This window comes from Rhinolophus sinicus, chromosome 17 (assembly GCF_057876585.1).
Source record: "Rhinolophus sinicus isolate RSI-liver-muscle chromosome 17, RSI-T2T, whole genome shotgun sequence".
Lineage (NCBI taxonomy): Eukaryota > Metazoa > Chordata > Mammalia > Chiroptera > Rhinolophidae > Rhinolophus > Rhinolophus sinicus.
The window spans coordinates 5,251,028-5,271,620 of record NC_142517.1 but is presented as its reverse complement, the minus strand read 5'-3'; the positions used below and the strand labels follow the sequence as shown (position 1 = coordinate 5,271,620).

The window sequence follows — 20,593 nt, the reverse complement described above, 5'->3', positions numbered from 1 at the left end:
TATACTGAAAAATCGTGACCTATAAGAAAGTCTATCTCCCTCCCGGCAGCGCGCTCTCTCCAGCTCAGGGCGCAAAGAAACAAAGTCTATCTCTAATTTTAAAATGTAAGATGATCTCAATAAAAGATTATTTTCAAAACTAATAAACAAGAATAAGCGGGAAAACCTTTACAAAGAGAAAGTAAAGACCCAGCCCTATCAATAGGAAAGCATATCACCAAGCCTCAATAATCAAAACTCTGGGGCACAGTAGGTACTTGACATAACAACCAATGGGAAAAATATAAACTCCAAAATGGACCCTACTACAAGACTTAAGATAAAGGTGCCATCTCCAATCAGCGGGGGAAACAATCACTGAAAAAAATGGTAAAGGGATAACTGGGTAGCAACCAGGGTGGCGAGGAACTGTCTGTCCTTCAGATGGGCCACCAGGATAAACTGTGACCAAGCGGGTCACAATTTACACATTTAACAAGACAAAACCATAAAAGTATTATAATACAAGAATTATATTGTAATTCACAATATGACTAACATTTGTATTTAATAAAATGCCAATTATGCTACACAAACAAGCTAGAGAAAGGAAGGTCAATCTGGTCCCGAGACATCCAAGAAGGCTGAAAAACCATGGAGAGGAAAATACAAAGAAAACAAGACAAACACAAAGAAGTAATATAAACAAAAGTGCAAGTGTGACAGGAAATGTGGCATGTGATAGAAATGGGAAGATTCACACGACTGAAGTATTTGTTTCTGGAGGTGGTGGGGAAATGAGTTAAGGGGGTACAGAATTTGGGCCCAGTAACAGTAAATTAAGAGGTAACTATAGTTCTCATGTGAAACACTGAAGGCAACCCCAAGATTTGTCTGAAAGCAATATACAGTATTAACTGAAAGGAAACAGATAAGATAAAGAGCCAAGAATCAATCCAATCAATCAAATTAATCTAAGAACCTTAACCTTTCCTTCCCCCAGAACGGGGATAGCCATGATGAAAGAAGCAACACTTGCTGACCCATGAGACATTCAAAACAAAGGAACTTATTAGCAAAGGAAGTCCAGTACTGCCATCAGCAGAACAGACAGGAAAAATTGGTTTTGTTTTTTTCAAAGATTTACATATTTATTTATCATTACATTATCTCAGAGTACAGTTTATTATGTTTTATGACTTCCCAAGGCTGTATATTACATACTTTGTAAGGGAGGAAAGATATGAACCTGTAACTTCTTAAAAGAAGCTTCTTCCAAGTTCCTTCAAGTATACAAAATGAAGGATTTAAATGTTGAAAGTGACTATTTAAACCTAAGTAGATGTTCCAGAATATGGACTAAAACTGAGTTTAAATATATTTCAGTAAGTTTAATCAGTTTATCAAAATCCACGTTTTAAAGGAGAAAAATCATTGACCTATCACCAGTTTGTAACTGACTCATTCAGTTCAACCATAAACCTAAATAAAGAAAGCAATAAGTCATCCATTAAGCCTTCATGAAAAGCTCTAACTGCATTATATATTTATTACATCACCCTTCCATGATTCATGGAAGTATCATTAATTATATTTTTTCTTGATTACTAACTTTAAAACAGATTATATAATAACTAAGCACCTTACTATTTCTCATCTCCGAAGAGAAAGAGCTTTAAAGGAAAAGGAGATAATACACAAATGTGGAGAGTAATGCAAATGTGTAGTTTACCTGTAAAGATGTAATTGACCCCGTGTGTCCCTGGAGCACTGCGACTGGGGCACAAGTTCTCAAGCACCACACTCTAATTATTTTATCACAGCTCCCTGCAGCAATCAAGGTATTCTCGTAGTTGACTGCCATATCTGAAATTTCTGCAGAATGACCTCTTAATGTGGATAGTAGGCGGCCATTGTGTGTTGACCAAATCTTCACCAAACAATCATCTGAACCCTTGGAAAACACACCCCAAAATAAATGTTAATACAGAAATTTTTTACATCACTTAAAATATTATTTACATGTCACTCAAATTAAGTGTCTATAACTCCTCTCTTTCCAACTGTAAAATACTCTGTAGATTGACTCATGGCAAGAACACTTATAGGATAACAGTTTTTTCCTCCAAATCAAACATGGTCTACACACAGATACTGTGAAGTTTTCATTTCTATGGACCAGACCACATTATAAATACTATCTTCCCAAAATTCTCTGCTAAGTAGTAATTTCAACTAAAAGCTCATGGGTCACCTATTTCAATGAACAATAGTTAAAAATCAATTAAGCTCACATCAAGATAAATAATCTGGTGTTAGGACAGATCTATATTTCACAAGCAATTCCGAAAACAACTAAAACATAATGGGACCAGCAACCTCATTTTAAATAACCAAACAGCTGAGTCACAAATTTATAGTACCAGCCAACATCCATACATTCCACAAATATTTGAGTATCTACTCTGAATTTCACAACTAAGAAATTTAAACTTCTTGCCCATCCTAACTTTCCTTTAAAAACATTAAAAAGGTAAAATAAATTATAAATATTTACATATAGTTTTATAGGAATTATAAAATATTTCAGTGTCCAAGTAACCAATTTCCCTGGATCAGGGAGTAACCACCGTGGCTATGAATCACCTACAGAGATTTGGATATTCTGGGGCGGGGGGTTGATTTTGGTTAACACACGTAATAGAGACTGACTAACTCAGCAGGCCTAGAATGGGCTGGAGAAGTAGTAGGCACACACGTCTTTACGGTTCCTTGATGATCATGCCCAAGAACCACTGCTCTAAATCAATGTCTCACAAACACCGCAAAAGGCCTGTCTGCACATGAATCCCCTAGGACACTAAATAAAAATGCAAATTTATGGGCCCCACACCAGACCTGTCAAAATCCCTGAGAATGGGAATCATAGATGTACATGTTTTATACGATTTCCCAGAAGATTCTGAGGAACGCTAAAGTGCTCCAGGTGATCAAATTGAGTTTAAAACGTTAACTCACTGTAAAGATTCTATGTCCCGTCCTATCAAATGCTACACAGTAAACAGCAGACAGATGTCCAAGAATCCTTCTGTGCAGTTTTATATGCTGATACATAGTTCCTGGAAATGCTGTGCTAAAAGTGGAACACCCTGTGAGTTGTTTTCCTCGATGTATCTCCACTAGGAAATAAAAACAACGAAAATGGTTAAGAGGGTGCCAATACGTAAAAAGCTACGAAAAATTCCAAAATAAAATCTATGTTCAAGAAATCTTAAGGACACAAGTTTCTTCCCAGTTCTGTTCTACTGTAATCACGACTACAGATTTCTCATTATAATAAAATTGTTTTTTCATTAATTGTTATTACTTTTAGTTCTTTTAGGAAAACAAATTTGAAAATTGATACTTGTTACTACTGAAACAACACTACTACGAGTATTTCCTTTTAAATTTTAATATAGCAGACACAAAGTTGCTCAGACACTAACAGAATGGTTTCAGGCATCTATTTGCAAGGCCAACCTCACTTACCAAGATTTGGTGGGGAACCATAATTCACCGGCATTTCAGGAGGTCTTCCTCTATGAAGAGCAGCAAAGGCAGAGCCCTTCCAAACTGTGTGCCTGCAGTCTTTAAAATGAATTTTAGATACACATAAAATCTTGAAAGTTAACCCCAAGAAAGATTTTATAGAATACTTACGTATATTTTAATAAACTGTTTATTAAAGTTTTACCAACTAATATACTTTAACAGGAAAGCCCTAGAGGTTTATTAGACTATTTCTGAAGAAAAAAAAATTTAAGACATCTCAGATACAACAACGACAACTAACATTGTGTAGCACTTTACAATTTACAAAGTGCTTTCCACATACATTATCTCATTGAATCCCCACAACAACCCTGTGAGGTAGGTATTAATCGCCAATTTACAAGTGAGGTAACTGAGGCTCAAAGGTTCCAGGACCTTTAAAGAGATCCACTGCAAATGATTAGTCAAGATGGACCACAAAACTAGGTCTTTAACTCCAAGACCCATTTGATGCCAAATAAGATCTTATTTTTCAATGCGGAATTATACCATACAATATTAATGATAAAAAAAAATCTTAATCACAACTGATTCAACTTTCCAAAAATGGAAAGTTTTGTTAGGAAAATTTTAATTTCATTGATTTATACGAAAAAATCCCTGACTTAATAAACTATTTAAATGTTACTGAGTTTTAAAATTAATTTTGGCCAATATTACCATGACTTTAATCTCCTTAAAAGTACTGACAAAATTAAATGGCTTTCCTCGTTTAAGGGTCATAGATAATCCTTTACACAAGAGCACATATATAGGATGTGCCAGTCTGAACGCTAATTCTAAAGTCCCATCCCTCTTTGACTTACCAGCAAAAATACTAAGAAAAATGCCTGCCCCCTCTAAGGAGAGAGCAGCAGAACACAGATTATGCTGTGCTAGGAATTAGCTTCTTCACAACTGAAAGAGGAAGGGAAGGTAGGCATCATACTAAACCTCTACTGAGCCTCGGGTGCCCCAAACCAACAGGCATATTAGGTTTTACATGAATGGATTCATTACCACTCTCATGATCAAAGAGCAGTTCCCAGGCATCCTCCCATGGCACTAGTACAAAACAAGCAAGAAATATGGTCCCTACCCTAGGACAGCTTGCTGAAGTCTCTTCTAAGGTCTGCCAGTTCTAAAGCAGTGCTCATCACAAAACGACATTGAGCTTGACACAAGCAAAGAAAACAGAGGAAAACAGGCTACCCAGGCAACTACTATGTAACAACCTAAAACAGAATAATTACAAGGTGAATAGGGACACAGAAGAAGGAAGAATATGAACAGTTTCCTGATTCAAGCCACAGTGTGTTGTGGCCATAGGGCACTAAGGAACAACTAAAGCTGACAAACCAGTCTGGCATGGAACCAAGAGGGAGGGTTCTTTCTCAGTCAAGCTTTATACTGGTGGTACATCTAAGAGGCAGCAAGCATCACATCAGCAACAGATCTTAAAAATAATCATGGGGGTGAACTTGACGTATGCTCCAGATATAAGAGCCGACATTCTTGCCCATTAGCAGGTAAGCCATGTTGTATACATAGATCATATCACATACATACACTTAGTCTAAGTGATTAATACCAAGCTAACAGCAATTCCAACAGTTTGCTACCACATAACTTAGCAAAAAAAAATTGAATTGGTGAAAAAAAGAACCATGCAATTGTACATTTTGGGTGCTTATTTTCAAACTGCTACCAAATTTAGAAAATCACTTCCCCTTATAACAAAGGGCTTTCAAGAATCTAAATATCAAATGAAATACTTCTAGTATTTAAAGAGTTTATTAGACACATACAGTTACATTCAATGAAGTTGTAAGTGAGCTACAAAATGGAAAATTAAGAACTCACATTGATAAAACCTCAAACACATCTCAGAATAAATTCAAGCTTTTTAGCTTAACATCTATACCTTTATCATTTTTTTAAACGCAGGACCCATTAAACACTTATGTAATAAAATCCAACGTCTACGCTAAACGCAGAGAATTTATAGTCCACAGCATGATTTATAGTTACACATCACCTTTCTTCCACAATGCTTACATTACTTCACAATTATGGTAATTAGTAAGCTAGTAATACAAAGCAGAACACTTCTTCAAATTAAGGTACCTTTTGCTGTACGTAGCAAAGACTGCCTTCCTGCACCAAGTAAAGAAGTGACTCTTGAAATACTGGGTGGAATTTCTTTATCCAACATGGGACCGATGCGCTGGCAGATTTGCAACAGATGGTCAGGAGCCACATGCTTATTGGACAAAACCTGATTGGAAAGGAAATTTTAAAACATTGTTTATAACAGTATCAAAAAATACTAAATACTTAGAGATAAGTGTAACAAACCATATGAAATTGCTGAAACGAAAGATCTAAATAAATAGCAAATCATGTACACATTCAAAGCAACCCCAATCAGAGCGGCCGGATGGCTCAGTTGGTTAGAACGCGCGCTCTGAACAACAGGGTCGCCGGTTTGATTCCCACCTGGGCCAGTGAGCCGCGCCCTCCGCAACTAGACTGAAGGACAACGACTTGGAGCTGATGGGCCCTGGAGAAACACACTGTTCCCCAATATTCCCCAATAAATTTTTTTTTTAAAAAAAGCCATCCCAGGCCAGCCCAGTGGCTCAGGCAGTTAGAGCTCTGTGATCCTAACTCCGAAGGCTGCCGGTCTGATTCCCACATGGGCCAGTGGGCTCTCAATCACAAGGTTGCTGGTTCAATTCCTTGAGTCCCGCAACGGATGGTGGGCTCGCCCCCTGCAACGGAGATTGAACACAGCACCTTGAGCTGAGCTGCCTCCCAGATGGCTCAGTTGGTTGGAGCTCGTCCTCTCAACCACAGGGTTGCCGGTTTGACTCCCACAAGGGATGATGGACGGACCCCCTGCAACCAGCAACTGGACCTGGGGCTAAGCTGCGCCCTCCACAACTAAGATTGAAGGGACAACAACTTGACTTGGAAAAAAGTCCTAGAAGTACACACTGTTCCCCAATAAAGTCCTGTTCCCCTTCCCCAATAAAATCTTTAAACAAACAACAAAAAAAAAGCCATCCCAATCAAAATCCCAGCAGGCTTTTTTGTAGAAGTGGACCATTTCGATCTACTCACAGGCAAATGAAAACGGCCTAGAAAAGCCAAAGCAGCTTGGAAAGTAGAGAACTAACAATACCTGACACTTCAGGACTTGCTATGTATAAGGAGGACTGATTTTGACAAAGTTTCAAAGGAGAAAAGATAATCTTTTCAAGAAATAGTGCTAAAACAATTGGATATCCACTGCCAAAAATAAATAACTTTGATCCATACGCCACACCATAAACAAAAATTATCTCAACAGATTATTTAGGTATGTAATTTGAAATCATAATAAAACTTATCTTTATGTCATAAAGATTTTCTCCAATGTTTTCTTTTAATTTTATTATGATTTCAAATAAAAAGATTATCTTTTCTCCTTTGAACCTTTGTCAAAATCAGTCCTCCTTATACACAGCAAGTCCTGAAGTGTCAGGTATTGTTAGTTCTCAACTTTACTTTCCAAGCTGCTTTGGCTTTTCTAGGCCATTTTCATTTGCCTGTGAGTAGATAAAAATGGTCCACTTCTACAAAAAAGCCTGTTGGGATTTTGATTGGGATGGCGTTAAAAAAAAAAAAAAGATGCTCAACATCACTGATAACTGATGAAATACAACTTTAAAACATGAACTATCACTGTACACCTACTAAAATAGCTAAAATTAAAAAGACTGACCAGATCAAGATTGGCAAGAATGTGGAGAAACTGCTAATGGGCGTAAAACAGTACAACCACTTTGGAAAACAGTTGGGCAATTTCTTTAATAGTAACACATACATTTTCCATATTATCAAGCTATAAGGTATGGTCAAAAAATATGGTGAATGTTCAAATTTAAAAAATGTATTACAGTAAAAGACACAATCTTATTAATCCCCCTCATTTAGAACATATTTATCCCATCGTTCTTGCCACTTTCTGAAGCAGTTCTGCAAGTCCTCTTTCGTGTCTTTAATTGTGCTGTTGTGGCTGCTTCAATGTCCTGAATCGATTCAAGACATTTACCTTTTATGGTCATTCTGACTTTGGGGAAGAGCCAAAAGTCACACGGTGCCAGATGTGGTGAATAAGGTGGATGAGGACACACCGTAATGTTTTTGACAGAAATTGTTGTACCAGAAGAGATGTGCGACACGGAGACTTTCCATTGTGATCACAAAATTCGGTGAATGCTGCTGCCGGGTGCTATCCAACGGAAAGGCAGGCATCTTCAATACAGGGAGCATCACGCTGAACCTTACTAACAATGTATGACAAGCTTCAACTTGGTCGATGCAGTCAGTCGGGCGTGAGCTATGGTTGGGAGAAGGTGTGTTTTAAAGTGTGCTATAAATCCTGCATCATGATAACGCTCCATGTCACACATCCCTTCTGGTACGGCAATTTCTGTCAAATAAAAACATTACGGTGTGTCCTCATCCACCTTATTCAACGGATCTGGCAACATGTGACTTCTGGCTCTTCCCCAAAGTCAGAAAGATTCAGGACATAGAGGCAGCCACGACAACGCAACTAAAGACACTCACGAAAGACTTCCAGAAGTGCTTCAGGAAGTGGCAAGGACGATGGGATAAGTGTGTCCAAAGCGAGGGTGAGTATTTTGAGGGGGATTAATGGCAATGTGTCTTTTACTGTAACAATTTTTTTTTAAACAGTCACCGTATTATTTGATCATACCTTGTATCCTATCCCTAGGACGACTGGTTTTTGACAAAAGTTCAAAGGAGAAAGGTGTCACCCAAGAAAATGAAAGCCTACATCCACATAAAAGTTTTTATGTGAATAACAGCTTTCTCTTTCAAAGACTCAAAGTGGACACAACCCAAATGTCCATTAACAGGTGAATGAATGCACACATTATTCTGTACAGTGTATTCTGTACAATGGAATACTATTCAGCAATAAAAAGTGAACTATTAGTAAGACACAAGGACATGGATGAATCTCAAGATAATTATGCTGAAAAAAGCCAGGAAAAGAGTACACACTGTATGATCTCATTTATATTAAAGGCTAGAAAATGCAAACTAATATATAGTTACACCAAGCAGATCAGAGATAGCTTGGGGAGAAGCAGAAGGAATTACAAAGGGGAAGAGGAAACTTTAGGGTGTAATAGATATGTTTACTCTTCATTGTGGTGATGGGTTCACGGGTGTAACACACATCCAAATATATCAACTTGAACACTTTATAAATATGTGCAATTTATTCTATGTCAATTATACCTCACAGAAAAACAAAGAATAATGTGTAAGTTTAACTCATGAATATGCTCGTGTTTGACATAAACTTTAATGCTTTATTTCTAGAATTTCTCAATCATGATGTTACCAACACTTGAGGAAGAACAAAAACATCACTGTACAGGACTGTCCCCAGTCTGGAACATATGATATCCCTGGTATTCCATTAATGCCAACAATACTCCCATGCCACTCTGACACCAACAAGGCCCCATTTTCAAACTCCCTGAGAAACTGCTCCAAAGAAAAGTTAAAACATAGTTCTAGATCTTTTAGCTCTTAATCATGAATTCAAATATAAAATAAGCCTGGATTCAGTATCAAGCTTTGGCCACAGAAAAGAAAAAAATACCTTCAACTTTTCAAGCTGACTTACATCTCCCACCCTGACAGATATTCCAAGGCATAACTTAAAAGCTGCATCAAAACTTAGGTCTCAAAAAGTATTTACAACTGGGGTGGCTGGATGGCTCAGTGGGTTAGAGAGTGAGTTCTGGACAACAGGGTTGCCGGTCCGACTCCCACATGGGCCAGTGAACTGCGCCCTCCGCAACTAGACTGAAGACCACTGAGCTTCCGGAGGGGCGGCCAGATGGCTCAGTTGGTTAGAGCACGAGCTCTAAACAACAGGTTGCTGGTTCAATTCCCGCATGGGATGGTGGGCTGCGCCCCCTGCAATTAAAGATTGAAAATGACGACTGGACTTGGAGCTGTGCTGCACCCTCCACAACTAGATTGAAGGACAACTACTTGGAGCTGATGGGCCCTGGAGAACACACTATTCCCCAATATTCCCCAATAAAAATTTACTTAAAAATAAAGTATTTACTTCTAATTAGCACTATGCGCTTCAAAGTGTCAATATGTAAAAGTCCAAAAACTATTGTAGATAATTAGCTCATCACAGGAAAGGAAAGGGAGACAGGAGAAACTAGAAAGTAATTCCAACAGGAACCAAGAAACTCACAGATGTAAGAACCGTCAGTAATGCAAATCTGAAAAAATGAAAACCCCACTAAATTAATTGCACTGATTCACCTACACCATACATCCAAAAGGTGTTAAGTACTTAACGTAAAAAGACTTTGGGCAATGGCAACAGGGCTTCTGTAAGAACAATCACTCTTCTCCAAAATAACATTAATAGTTTTGAGATTTCCACTATTCAGGTAGATAGACAACTGACTTTAAAAGGTTATACAACCAAGCCGATCTAGGAACAGAGAGATGTATTTCTGAAGATCAAATATAAAATTTATGGATAAAAAGAACTTGTCTAGCTAGAAAAGGTATAGATAAAAAATTTTAAAAAGGTTGCTTCTCAGGGTCAGACATGATCTTACTTTCTCTCTTAAATGACCCGGAAGAACTTTACAAACATGCAGATTATACTAACTGTCTGGGTCAACTAAGCAATAAAACTAACAGTTGCACGAGGCTACAACATAGGCATACTTGGGAAAAGTCCAGGTATTATAGGAACATGAACCCCATGCAGCAGCTGTCGTTCCATGAAGAAAATTACAGATTCCTTGCATTTCTGAGAAGTCCAACAAAACCATCAAAGATGGGTGGGTGTGGCAGCCAGATGGCTCAATGGGTTAGAGTGCCAGGTCTGAACAGGATTGCTGGTTCGATTCCCACATGGGCCAGTGAGCTGCGCCCTCCACAACTAGATTGAAGGACAACGACTTGGAGCTGATGAGCCCTGGAGAGACACACTGTTCCCTAATATTCCCCAATAAAAATTTTAAAAAGTTGGGTGGGTGTGGGGAAGGATCATACTGTTTTTGTACAAAACAAAGTGCACCTGGAAAATAATGTGGTTCTACTCCCTAAATATAGGCAATAAAAATAATCAATAGATAATGGTTCTGGATTAAAAATTTAACAGCATTTGACCAAATTAATATAACATTCCTTCAATATTTTTAAGTCCTAGACATCAACGTTAGAAGTCTATCAGCAACCCCAACGAATAAGCCAGTTATGCAAGGTCCCCAAGAGTCAGGACAGAACTAAGCCCCTACAATAGTCAAATAGCCAATCTCTCTACCATCTAGTGTATAGCCATATTCAGTCTCCAAGTGGATCAGCCTAGGGTCAATCCTAGGATCACTGTTGCCAAATACTGTTGTGAGAATGAGCCTCTTCAAGCCCGGGGCAGCAGTTATAGAAAGTGGCAATAGGGTCTACATAACCTAATTGGAAAGTTATGGGACAAAGTAGCTTTTTCTGTAAAGTTTGGAATGCTGTGATCTAATCAAGATCTAGAATAGTTAATATCTTTAATATGTGCCTATCTGGCCTTTAGCTTTCCGTCATATTATTTTAAAATACAACTAGAAACCTAGCAATGGGGAACATGTAATTATCCTATCACAATTCCTATACAATAAAAAGTACAGTACAACAATCAAAAGAAGTGACAGAGCACTGTCTTTTATACAGATTAAAAAATTTAGTGTCTTCCTTGCTTAAATAATTTCCCTCAGCTTCTGAAGAGATGGATGGATGTTCTTGGCCTCTTTTCTAAGTTTATAAAGACGTGAAAGTTTAGTAATCAGTGGCAGAAAAAAAATATTCCCATAGAAATAAGACAAAAAGAGCTTAGCACTCAGTTTATACAAAAGGACCTAGGCAGAGAAATGTCCTAGTGTTAGTGTGAAGATCATTCATTTAAAAGCATTAATTTTAATTCAGAAACATTAACCAGTTTTAGCTTCCAGGAGCAGACAGCAATTGCTTACCCAACAGCCATTACCTCCCTCCTCCCCACTTAGGCAGAACCTCACTTTAAGACTTTTTCATAATTAGGTCACGTGGTTTAGTTCTGGCCAATTAAACTGAGAAATCTAATGCAGGAGGACGTCCCTACAAAAATTCTCCTCCCTAGTAAAAGAGTCCCAGGAATAAAGAACCCTTCCCTCCCATCATTTCTAGTAGGTCACTGCAAGAGCCAGTTGGCAGCTGTAAGACTGAAAGTTTGAGGAGAAAAAAAGCCAAAATGTAGAGGCTGCCCAAGCAGAAAGACACCATTAATTACTGCAGGAATTCCATCTGCAGACTTAGAAGACATTATTATATATCTTTATTAGTTAAGCCCCTGCTCCTAAGCAAATGGAAGTATACTATAAACCTACTTTCATGTGCTACGTAATCACACAAATCATAACAGCATGCTGGATATCTGTAGCAAAGTCGCCCACCAACTATCCCAGTAAAGTGAAGCGTACTTGGAAAATGCTATTAATGCTGGCTCCAATATTAAATGGGGATATATCCCAAGTTAGCATTTCTATGCAATCTACTAATATAATTTTCTTCCTCCCTTGGCAAAACAATGAGCCCTATTTCTAGACTACAAAAGCTTTTCCAAATTGCAAATTATTCAAAAGAAAAATTATCTAAGATTTCTGATATTCTTGATATGGTGTCCTCCAGCTGTTTCTAGACCTACCATCAGACCATCTGAAAAAATAAAATACAGAATGCAAAAATTCTCAGAGGCTTTATCCATAAATCAGATCAGCTAACATTTGGGGGAAAAAAATACTAAAGTTGAGATTCTTCATGTTGTCAAATCAAAATACAATTTTCTAAGCAGAGTATGATCAAAATAAGACCTGTGCAAAGCGTAACTAAAGTCTGGGTCCTATATGGAACTTAATGAAGAGTCAACTATTCCCCCAAAAGTCAAACTTTGTTTTTAAAAAATACTGTTTCACAAGATGTATTAAAACAGAAGAGACAGGCACACTTCAACATGCATGGATTTTTAACATGCAACAACCTACAGAACGTATGAAATAGTAAAGTATTTGGTAAAATAATTTCAGCCACATAAACTGTTCAAGACCATAGATTTCAACATTAATGTACACTTAGTTCATTATTTCATCAAGAAGTCTGACCCAAAGAAATAAAACCTATTCATTTTAGTGTACCTTTAAAATAAATTCAAAAAACTCAACACAAACATAAAACAAGAGTTTATAAAAATGTTCAAGAAATATTACGATCTTAATATTTTAGAAGAGCCAAAATAAAAGCACTGTATTTGATACAGATTCTAGGTTCAACTGCTGAGTCCTAAAATGTCTGAAATAATTCTTAATACAATTAAATGAGATTATATAGGTTAAGGTTACTTTGTGCAGTACTTATTAAAAAGGACTCAAACATTAGCTATTTCATCCATCACACTGACAAACATTAAAATCGTTATCTGGGTAAGAAATCAATATACTATCATACGGTTGTCAAGAGTTTAAACTGGCAACCTTAAAGAGAGCAAATTTACAATAAACATTAAAAACATGTAAACCATTTTATTAATTGTTTCTAGGAATTAGGTGACCATTATATGATATAAATAAATGCGGAGATACGCAGCTCTTATAATCACTAACAGAAAAAAACCTGGAAATCAACCAAATGCCCAACAAGCAAATGGTTCAACTCTTCCAGAGAAATGGAAAAGAATCCATATTTTTTTTACAGATCTTATTTTCATTAGAGTATATGCATAAAGAAAAACAAGCACTTCTCACTTTAGTGGTTTTTCTAGTTTCTCTTCGCTTCTGCACTTTCTAAATATTCTACAATAAACATAAGCAATTTTTATTTAACATTAAGACAATTTTTTTAGTCAGTTTACAGAAGAAAAGACTAATGAAGTAATTACAGTTGACACTTAACAACAAGGGGAATAAGGTGCCAAACAAACCCCGTGCAGACAAAAATCCGAGTACAACTTCTGACTCCCCAAAAACTTTACTAATAGCCTACTGCTGACAGGAAGCCTTACAGATAACAATCAATTAACACCTATTTTGTATGTTATACATTATTTACTATATTGTTACAATAAAGTTCAAGAAAATATTAAGACAATCATAAGAGAAAATACATTTGCATTAATGTACATATTAACTGAAAAAATCCATGTATAAGTGGACTTGCACAGTTCAAACCCATGCTCTTCAAGGGTCAACTGCACATATCACTTTTTAGTTACACCCCTATAGAAAAGCCACTACCAACATTTTCAAACATGTACATGTAAATATAGGCAAATCTAAAGACTTTAAATTGACTCTACCATAAGATCTTTTTCAAGCAAAATTCTCTCAATTTGGAACCAGCTTCAAACATACCAATGATAATATAACTAAGATACCAGAATAGTGGTAAGAGACTCTCCTGACCACAGAAGACGTGGTTAACAGTCCTAGCCCTACATTTAGTTATGGAACCTCGCACAAAGTACTTTCTAAGACTTCAAATTCTTTCGCAAATAGGTAAAATTATGCACTTATAATGTACAAGCTATCCATCTACGTATTTTAAGGTTCTGACTAATTCCGCACTACATTTATAATACCTAACACTTACATAGTGATCATCTGGCAAACACTGTTCTAAGAACTTTATATACACTAACTTACTACCCCTCCCAACTATTTTTCCTCATTTTACAGATAGGAAAACATAGGCACAGGCATTAAATAACCTGCCCAGAATCAAAGAGCTGAAAATATAAACCCAGGCTGTCTAGTCCTGCAACTCTCCATCACTGGACCAGTGTAATCAGCTATATTGCATCTTAATAAAAATGGCCAGTAATGAGATAATCAAGCAGTACAATAAGAATTTTAGAGCCCAAGTGGCCTCTAGAAGTTTGTAAAGCCAAATATATGCAAATTGATTCATGTCACAAAGTGCTCTGCTTGCTCTGCTTCACCGAAAACACTATTATCTCTCATAAGAATAAAATACAACAGAGCAGTCCATTTGACTTAAAAAAAAACACACAAAAGTCAAACTCAGTAACATATGAAAACTCTGCCATCGTGCAGAATTTTTAGAACTCACTTTCTTGAAAATTTTTGCTTTTAAATGTTTGCATCAAAAAAAAACACTCTAATAACAAATATTAAAACTGACAATTGAACTAAAATCCCTGTTACTTCCATCTGACTTCAACTGTTCCTACACAGGCTGCAGAACTGTAGTAAAAGATCATTCAAGAGCTCTTTATTCAGTTGTTTTGCTCATACAGGAGCTAAAGATGGCCTAGCAACTAAAGAAATTCTTTGTCCTAATACATAAATTTACAAAAACATTTTCTGAAAAATTCCACTAAGGTCAAACAAATTATACATGGTGAGAGCAAGTGAGCAAGTTGACAAAGTTTATCAAAAAGGGAACTATAGGGGCCAGCCCAGTGGCTCAGGGGGTTAGAACTCCGTGCTCCTAACTCCAAAGGCAGCCAGTTCGATTCCCACACGGGCCAGTGGGCTCTCAACCACAAGGTTGCCAGTTCAATTCCTCGAGTCCCACAAGGGATGGTGGGCACCAGCCCCTGCAACTAAGATTGAACACAGCACCTTGAGCTGAGCTGCCTCCCGGATGGCTCAGTTGGTTGGAGCGCGTCCTCTCAACCACAAGATTGCCGGTTCGACTCCGGCATGGAATGATGGGCTGCACTGCCTGCAACTAGCAACGGCAACTGGACCTGGAGCTGAGCTGCGCCCTTCACAACTAAGACTGAAAGGACAACAAGTTGACTTGGAAAAAAGGCCTGGAAGTACACACTGTTCCCCAATAAAGTCCTATTCCCCTTACCAAAAAAAAAAAAAAGGAAGTATAATCTATGTTAATGATGCCTCAAAAACAAACCTGCACAGTTAGGGCCTGTATGAACATGTACAGCAGATCACTGAAAAAATTCATCAAAATACATCAGTTTTTTAAGGCATTCAACAAGTGTACAATTTACAGCGGCAAAAGAAATGGAGGCACGGCAGCAATATTTTTATTACGCTGGTGAGGTAAATGCAAATGCTAACCACGAACACCTTTCAAACACCCAAGATTCTATTCCCAGGGAACAAGTGGTCTTAAGACCTGGGCGGGGCCAAAGGAAGAAGACCAATCAGAGCGAGATTTACAAGTCAGGTTACGGATGAGAGCAGCTCGCCGAATGGCTGGCGCGCCTCAACTCGCGCGCACGCGTGCCCGGGCTCTCATCATAAGCAATCGCACCTGGGGAGCCACCCCACCGCAAACCGCCGCCGAGAGTCGCCCCCACCGCCGCCCCGCAGCCCCCCAGGGCCATTTCCTACCAAAACAAACCCAGCCACCCCAATACAAAACAAAACCTACCCGAGGAAATCCCACGGTCCCGGTGACGCCCTGGCCGCCCACCCACCCGCCTCCGAGCTCAGTCACTGCGCCCCACGAGCAGGAGCCCCGAAAAGGGGGCGGGGGGTCAGGTGCTCGGAAACACCGGGACGGAAATGTCAAAAGTCTCACCAATTCCTCGTAGCTCCTGTTGTGCTCGTTGCCTTCCCAATCCAACCTCTTCGGCAGCAACTGCAAAGACACGAGACGCACACGGATGACCACCGCGCGGGTGCGGGGAGGTGGGCGGCGGGGTAAGGGGCGAAGGTGGGGAGCGGCGGAGCCGGGCGAGCGGCCCCGGACAAGGTCGCGCGGGGGAACGGAGGGAACGGGGCGGGGGCCGCCGCGAAGCACAGACCTGGTACTGCTCCAGCTCCTGCACCAGCACCTGCAGCAGACAAGACGCGCAGTTAGGGGACGGGGGCCGTCTCCCGGTCCACCCCGCGCCCTCCTCCCGCGACCCCAGGCGGCGGCGGGGCCGGGACGCGCGGGCCACTGCCACGGCCGCCGCCGCCCGTGGGGCCCGCACTCACCTGGGCTGCTCTCCGACACGGGCCGGCCGATAGGTACCGGGCGATGAGGAAGTACAGCTCTGCGGGAAGACGGAGACTCAGGTCAAGAGCCCGCGCGCAACGGGAGGGGGCCGGGGTCGGGGCGCGGGCCGGGGGCGACGCGGGGACAGCGCGGGCGGCGCATCTTACCCGACTCGATAAGGGGCACCGGGCGTCGGGCGGGGGAGGGCTCCGCCATGGCCTGGCGCGGGGCGAGGAGCGGGAGCGGGCGAGCGAAGCGTGTAGGCCGCGCCGAGGCCTGACCGGGCCGGCGTCCCTCTACCTCAGGCGCGCCGCCGCAGCCGCCATGCCGTGCGCGCCGCCAGAACCGACGCCTCCGCGGAAGTAGTCCCTCCGCGGGAGGAAAAGTAGTCCTCCGCGGGGGCGAACCGGCACCCCGGAACAACCGGCGGTCGGGCCCCACCCGAAAGCGCAAGCCTCGCCTCGCTGTCCTCTGTCCAGGGGGCGCAGGGAAGGAGACTCTCGTGAGCAAAGGCCCGGCCGGGGCAGACGGCGAGTGGGGGAGGGGAGGCGCGTGGCCGTATCCCTGCGCGTGGTGAGGCGGCGCCCGGCCATTGTGAGGCGGCAGCGCGACGGCCCAGCTGCGCCGCTGGGCGGGCGCCGGGGGCGGAGGTCGGGCGGCGCGCCGGGGCGGGGGCCAAGCCTGGGGCCGTGGTGGGGGTGGGGACAGGTCCCCACGGCCCTGGCCGGAACTGAGCCCCTCTACGCCGGACTGTAGGGGCTCGAGACACGCATAGGGTCCGATGGGGTCGCCCGCTTCGGGCTCTCGGAAGGGACATTTCGCGGACGGTCATCTGCGGCCGGCGTGTTCGCCACCGCCTCCAAGAAAATCGCTCGCTTTGAAGACTCGAAACCCTTAAAACTGAAAATCACGCCGCCGGCAAAGAGGAGAACGGCCCGAGAAGCTTCCCGGGGGAGGGCGAGGGAGGAGGGATGCGGGGAAGCCACGGGTTAGGGAACGACGGGGTCCGCGACACTGATCGTCTATGGTTTAGAGCCCCGCGAACGTTTAGGGAGAGTCTCCGTTCCCACCATCACTGGGCGGAAAATACAATAAATAAGGCCGAGCCGCAGTCCTGGAAGAACCCAGCTGGGTAGGGGAAAGGGTTAAAGAAAATGTAGCGCATCGCAGAGGATGTAACCCGCGCTAGTCAGGGAACGCAGCCCGGAGCGTCGCCTCGGCCGGATGGGAAAGGCGATGGAGGAAGCGGGCCGCGCGGACTGGCAGCGGTCGGCTCCAAGGGACAGAAGCAGGAAACGTAAAAGGAAACGTGTAAATAGGATGCTCTCGGAAGACAGGATTTGAGGTTGGAGCAGTGCACAAGGGCCCAAAACAGCCCCTCAGTTGGCTTGCCAGGCGTCATTCACTCAGCGTATCCAGGGGTCCTATTCTGAGCCCTAAAGCACAGCAGGGAGCAAAACAAATACTGTTGTCATTCTAATTCCTACTGAGTGTAATAACCTCCCGAGGGTCTAGACGTTAAATGCAGTGGTTCAGACCAGACCCGGTTGGGGACAAGCCCCTGGGTCTTGCCCACCTATTAGATGTGTTGGCTTTGAGCCCGGAGCCTGTGTTTTTTTTTATCACCTGTAAACTGTAGATAATATTTGTGCCTCCTTCATAGAGTTGTGAGGATTTAGTGGGTTAATAGTGTTCCTGCAGTGTAATAAGCACCATATTTGCTTTTATAATTATTTACACTAAATAGCAAAAGTTTGTGAGTGAACAATCCCAACATGTTTATACATCAGTAATTGTTTCTTTTAACTGTTAATTCAGCAAACACTATTATCAAGTGATGGAGACAAAAACATGAAGGAATGAGCCGCAACTTTGCCATTAAGACTTCTTGTCTTTTAGGAGAAACACATGTAAGCAAATAATGACAAGATCTAAGGTAGAGGTAGAAGAGAGAGCAACCTCCCAGTGGGAGGGAGAGATTAGAGAAGTTTGAATTTTCCAGACTTACGTGTGGAAAGGGAGTCCAGGCATATGAACAACAAAGGGCCAAGAGATAAATAACATTTCAAGTGTAAAGAACTTCAAGTTTAGTATGACAACTGGAGGTGACTTTGTAAGTGTGGATGACACTGGATAAATCAGAAGTTAAAAATTGGGGGGGGGGGGGGGAGTTAACCTTTCAATTGTTTCCAACCGGAAACAATTGAAAGGTTCAAAGGTCTTCGTTTCAGGATAGATTTGAGAAGGTTAAAACCAAGAGGCAGGAAAACCACTTAGTAGGCCTCTGAAATAGGAAAGAAATATAGATGCATTAGGGCAATAGTTATAAAGAGGGAGAGGAAGAAACAGGTCCAGAAATATGTAGGGGGTTAAATCGGCCAGATGGGGTTGGAGTGGAATGAGAAGAGTCACAAAAATCTCAGTTTGGGGCTTAGTCGGTGAGGGTTGTATCCAAGCTTGAGATAAGGCACACAGGCTGTAGCTAAATTGTTCAGATAACTACTTGGAGCAACTTGACTATTTGCAGTTACAGGTGTTTATTCCTATGGGACAGTCAGATCTGGTCCTACAAGATTACCAAAGTTATCAAATGACAAAGACAAAAAGGGGAGAATTTAAACTTTCGAAGATTAAACGAGGAGTGGCATGTTTCATTATGTAACAAAATAATAAAAATAAAAGATAGCTCCCAAGTGTGTTACAAAAATGTATATCCCAAACTACTGGTCATTATCCCAAACTACAATTCTAGTGTGGGCTGCATGGTAACCGTTACAAGAGATTGGGAGTGATGATAGTTTTCCTTTACAAGAGCCCTAGTGGTTCCTTTATAACTTACTCTAACATCCATGACAAATACTGTTCCTAGATTTGAAATACAGACTCAGAGATTTCTGACAAGGCAGAATGTCTTCCCCGTTGAATTCTCAAGTGACAGAGACCCAGACTTGACTTGCACTTATGCCAGTGAAAAGGAGGAAAGGGGGATATACTATCCATCAGAACTGCATAAGGGGGACCCGCCAGACGTCTCCAACAAGGCAACAATCATGTCCCTCACACAATTGAACCCAAGCCATTCCAAATGCACAAACAAAGGCTTGCAATTGGGGAAATGGAAATGACTAATTTCACCACAGGAAAGCTATATGGGGAGCTAAGTGATCAAAAAGTTGCTTGGTGAGCAAGGGTTGGAAGATCTTCACGGCTGGTGACATCAGCTAGAATGTTGTCACCCATCTTCAGTGTAAAAGAACTATGATATTTTAGTACTTAGCAAGCAACCCCTCTTCTGGACAAACATCCCTGATCCTCACAACAGTTCTTGGTCCAGTGTCATTAATGTGCTCACGTCACAACTGAGGAAGCTGAGACCCAGTGGGCCCATGGGCACCTGGCCAGCCCGCAAGCCCAGGTGGGATGTGCTACCTTAGACTGAACACAAACACTGCAAAATTCTTTCTCCCCTCACCACATTTCATTAAGGAGAAAATCAGGGCCTGAAAAGTAGGGGGCATCAACAAGATCACACGGCTAGTACATGAGAAAGCTGAAATTTGAAAATATGTCGTTAATACATGTGTGATCTCACTTAGCACAGGCAACTCTGAGTTAGATCCTGTTGTTCTCATTTTAAGGATGAGGAAACGGGCTCAGGAAGTTTAAGAAGTTGCCTAAGGATGAAAAATCTCTGGGAAAAAAAAAATTCACTGGGGCCTTCCAGGTCACCACTTAGGAGGCACAAAAGCATTAAATGTGAAAAGCATATGTGGAAAATGGTGAGCAAAACAGTCTGTTTCCAACAATTCACATAGGAAAGTGGTCAAAAATGAGGATTAAAGAGTAGATTAGGGCTAGTTTTGAAAGAGTTTGAAAAGTAAACGTATGAGCAGTGGAGATCATGCAGAGAAAATTATATACATAATTCAAATTCTAGTATCCATATGTTTATGCAAATGTCCGTTGACTGAATTTAGGT

General features: G+C 41.2%; 1 protein-coding gene across 6 annotated transcripts in view; it reads right to left on the bottom strand.

Annotated features, from left to right (window-relative positions):
• The window catches only part of BRWD1 (bromodomain and WD repeat domain containing 1), a 102,153-nt gene extending 85,180 nt beyond the window's left edge, over window positions 1–16,973 (bottom strand). For 5 of the 6 annotated variants that reach the window (XM_074325220.2, XM_074325227.2, XM_074325233.2 and 2 more), the window contains exons 1-8: window positions 16,782–16,972; window positions 16,614–16,672; window positions 16,439–16,468; window positions 16,213–16,272; window positions 5,680–5,830; window positions 3,511–3,609; window positions 2,998–3,158; window positions 1,712–1,933 (exon numbers count right to left, since the gene is read on the bottom strand). In XM_074325220.2, coding sequence (XP_074181321.2) covers window positions 1,712–1,933; window positions 2,998–3,158; window positions 3,511–3,609; window positions 5,680–5,830; window positions 16,213–16,272; window positions 16,439–16,468; window positions 16,614–16,672; window positions 16,782–16,830 — 831 coding nt within the window. In that variant the 5' untranslated portion in view covers window positions 16,831–16,972. Of the gene's footprint in view, window positions 1–1,711; window positions 1,934–2,997; window positions 3,159–3,510; window positions 3,610–5,679; window positions 5,831–16,212; window positions 16,273–16,438; window positions 16,469–16,613; window positions 16,673–16,781 lie in introns of all 6 variants that reach the window. The other variant, XM_074325217.2, reaches the window with a different exon arrangement.
• Window positions 16,974–20,593: the final 3,620 nt, after the last annotated feature.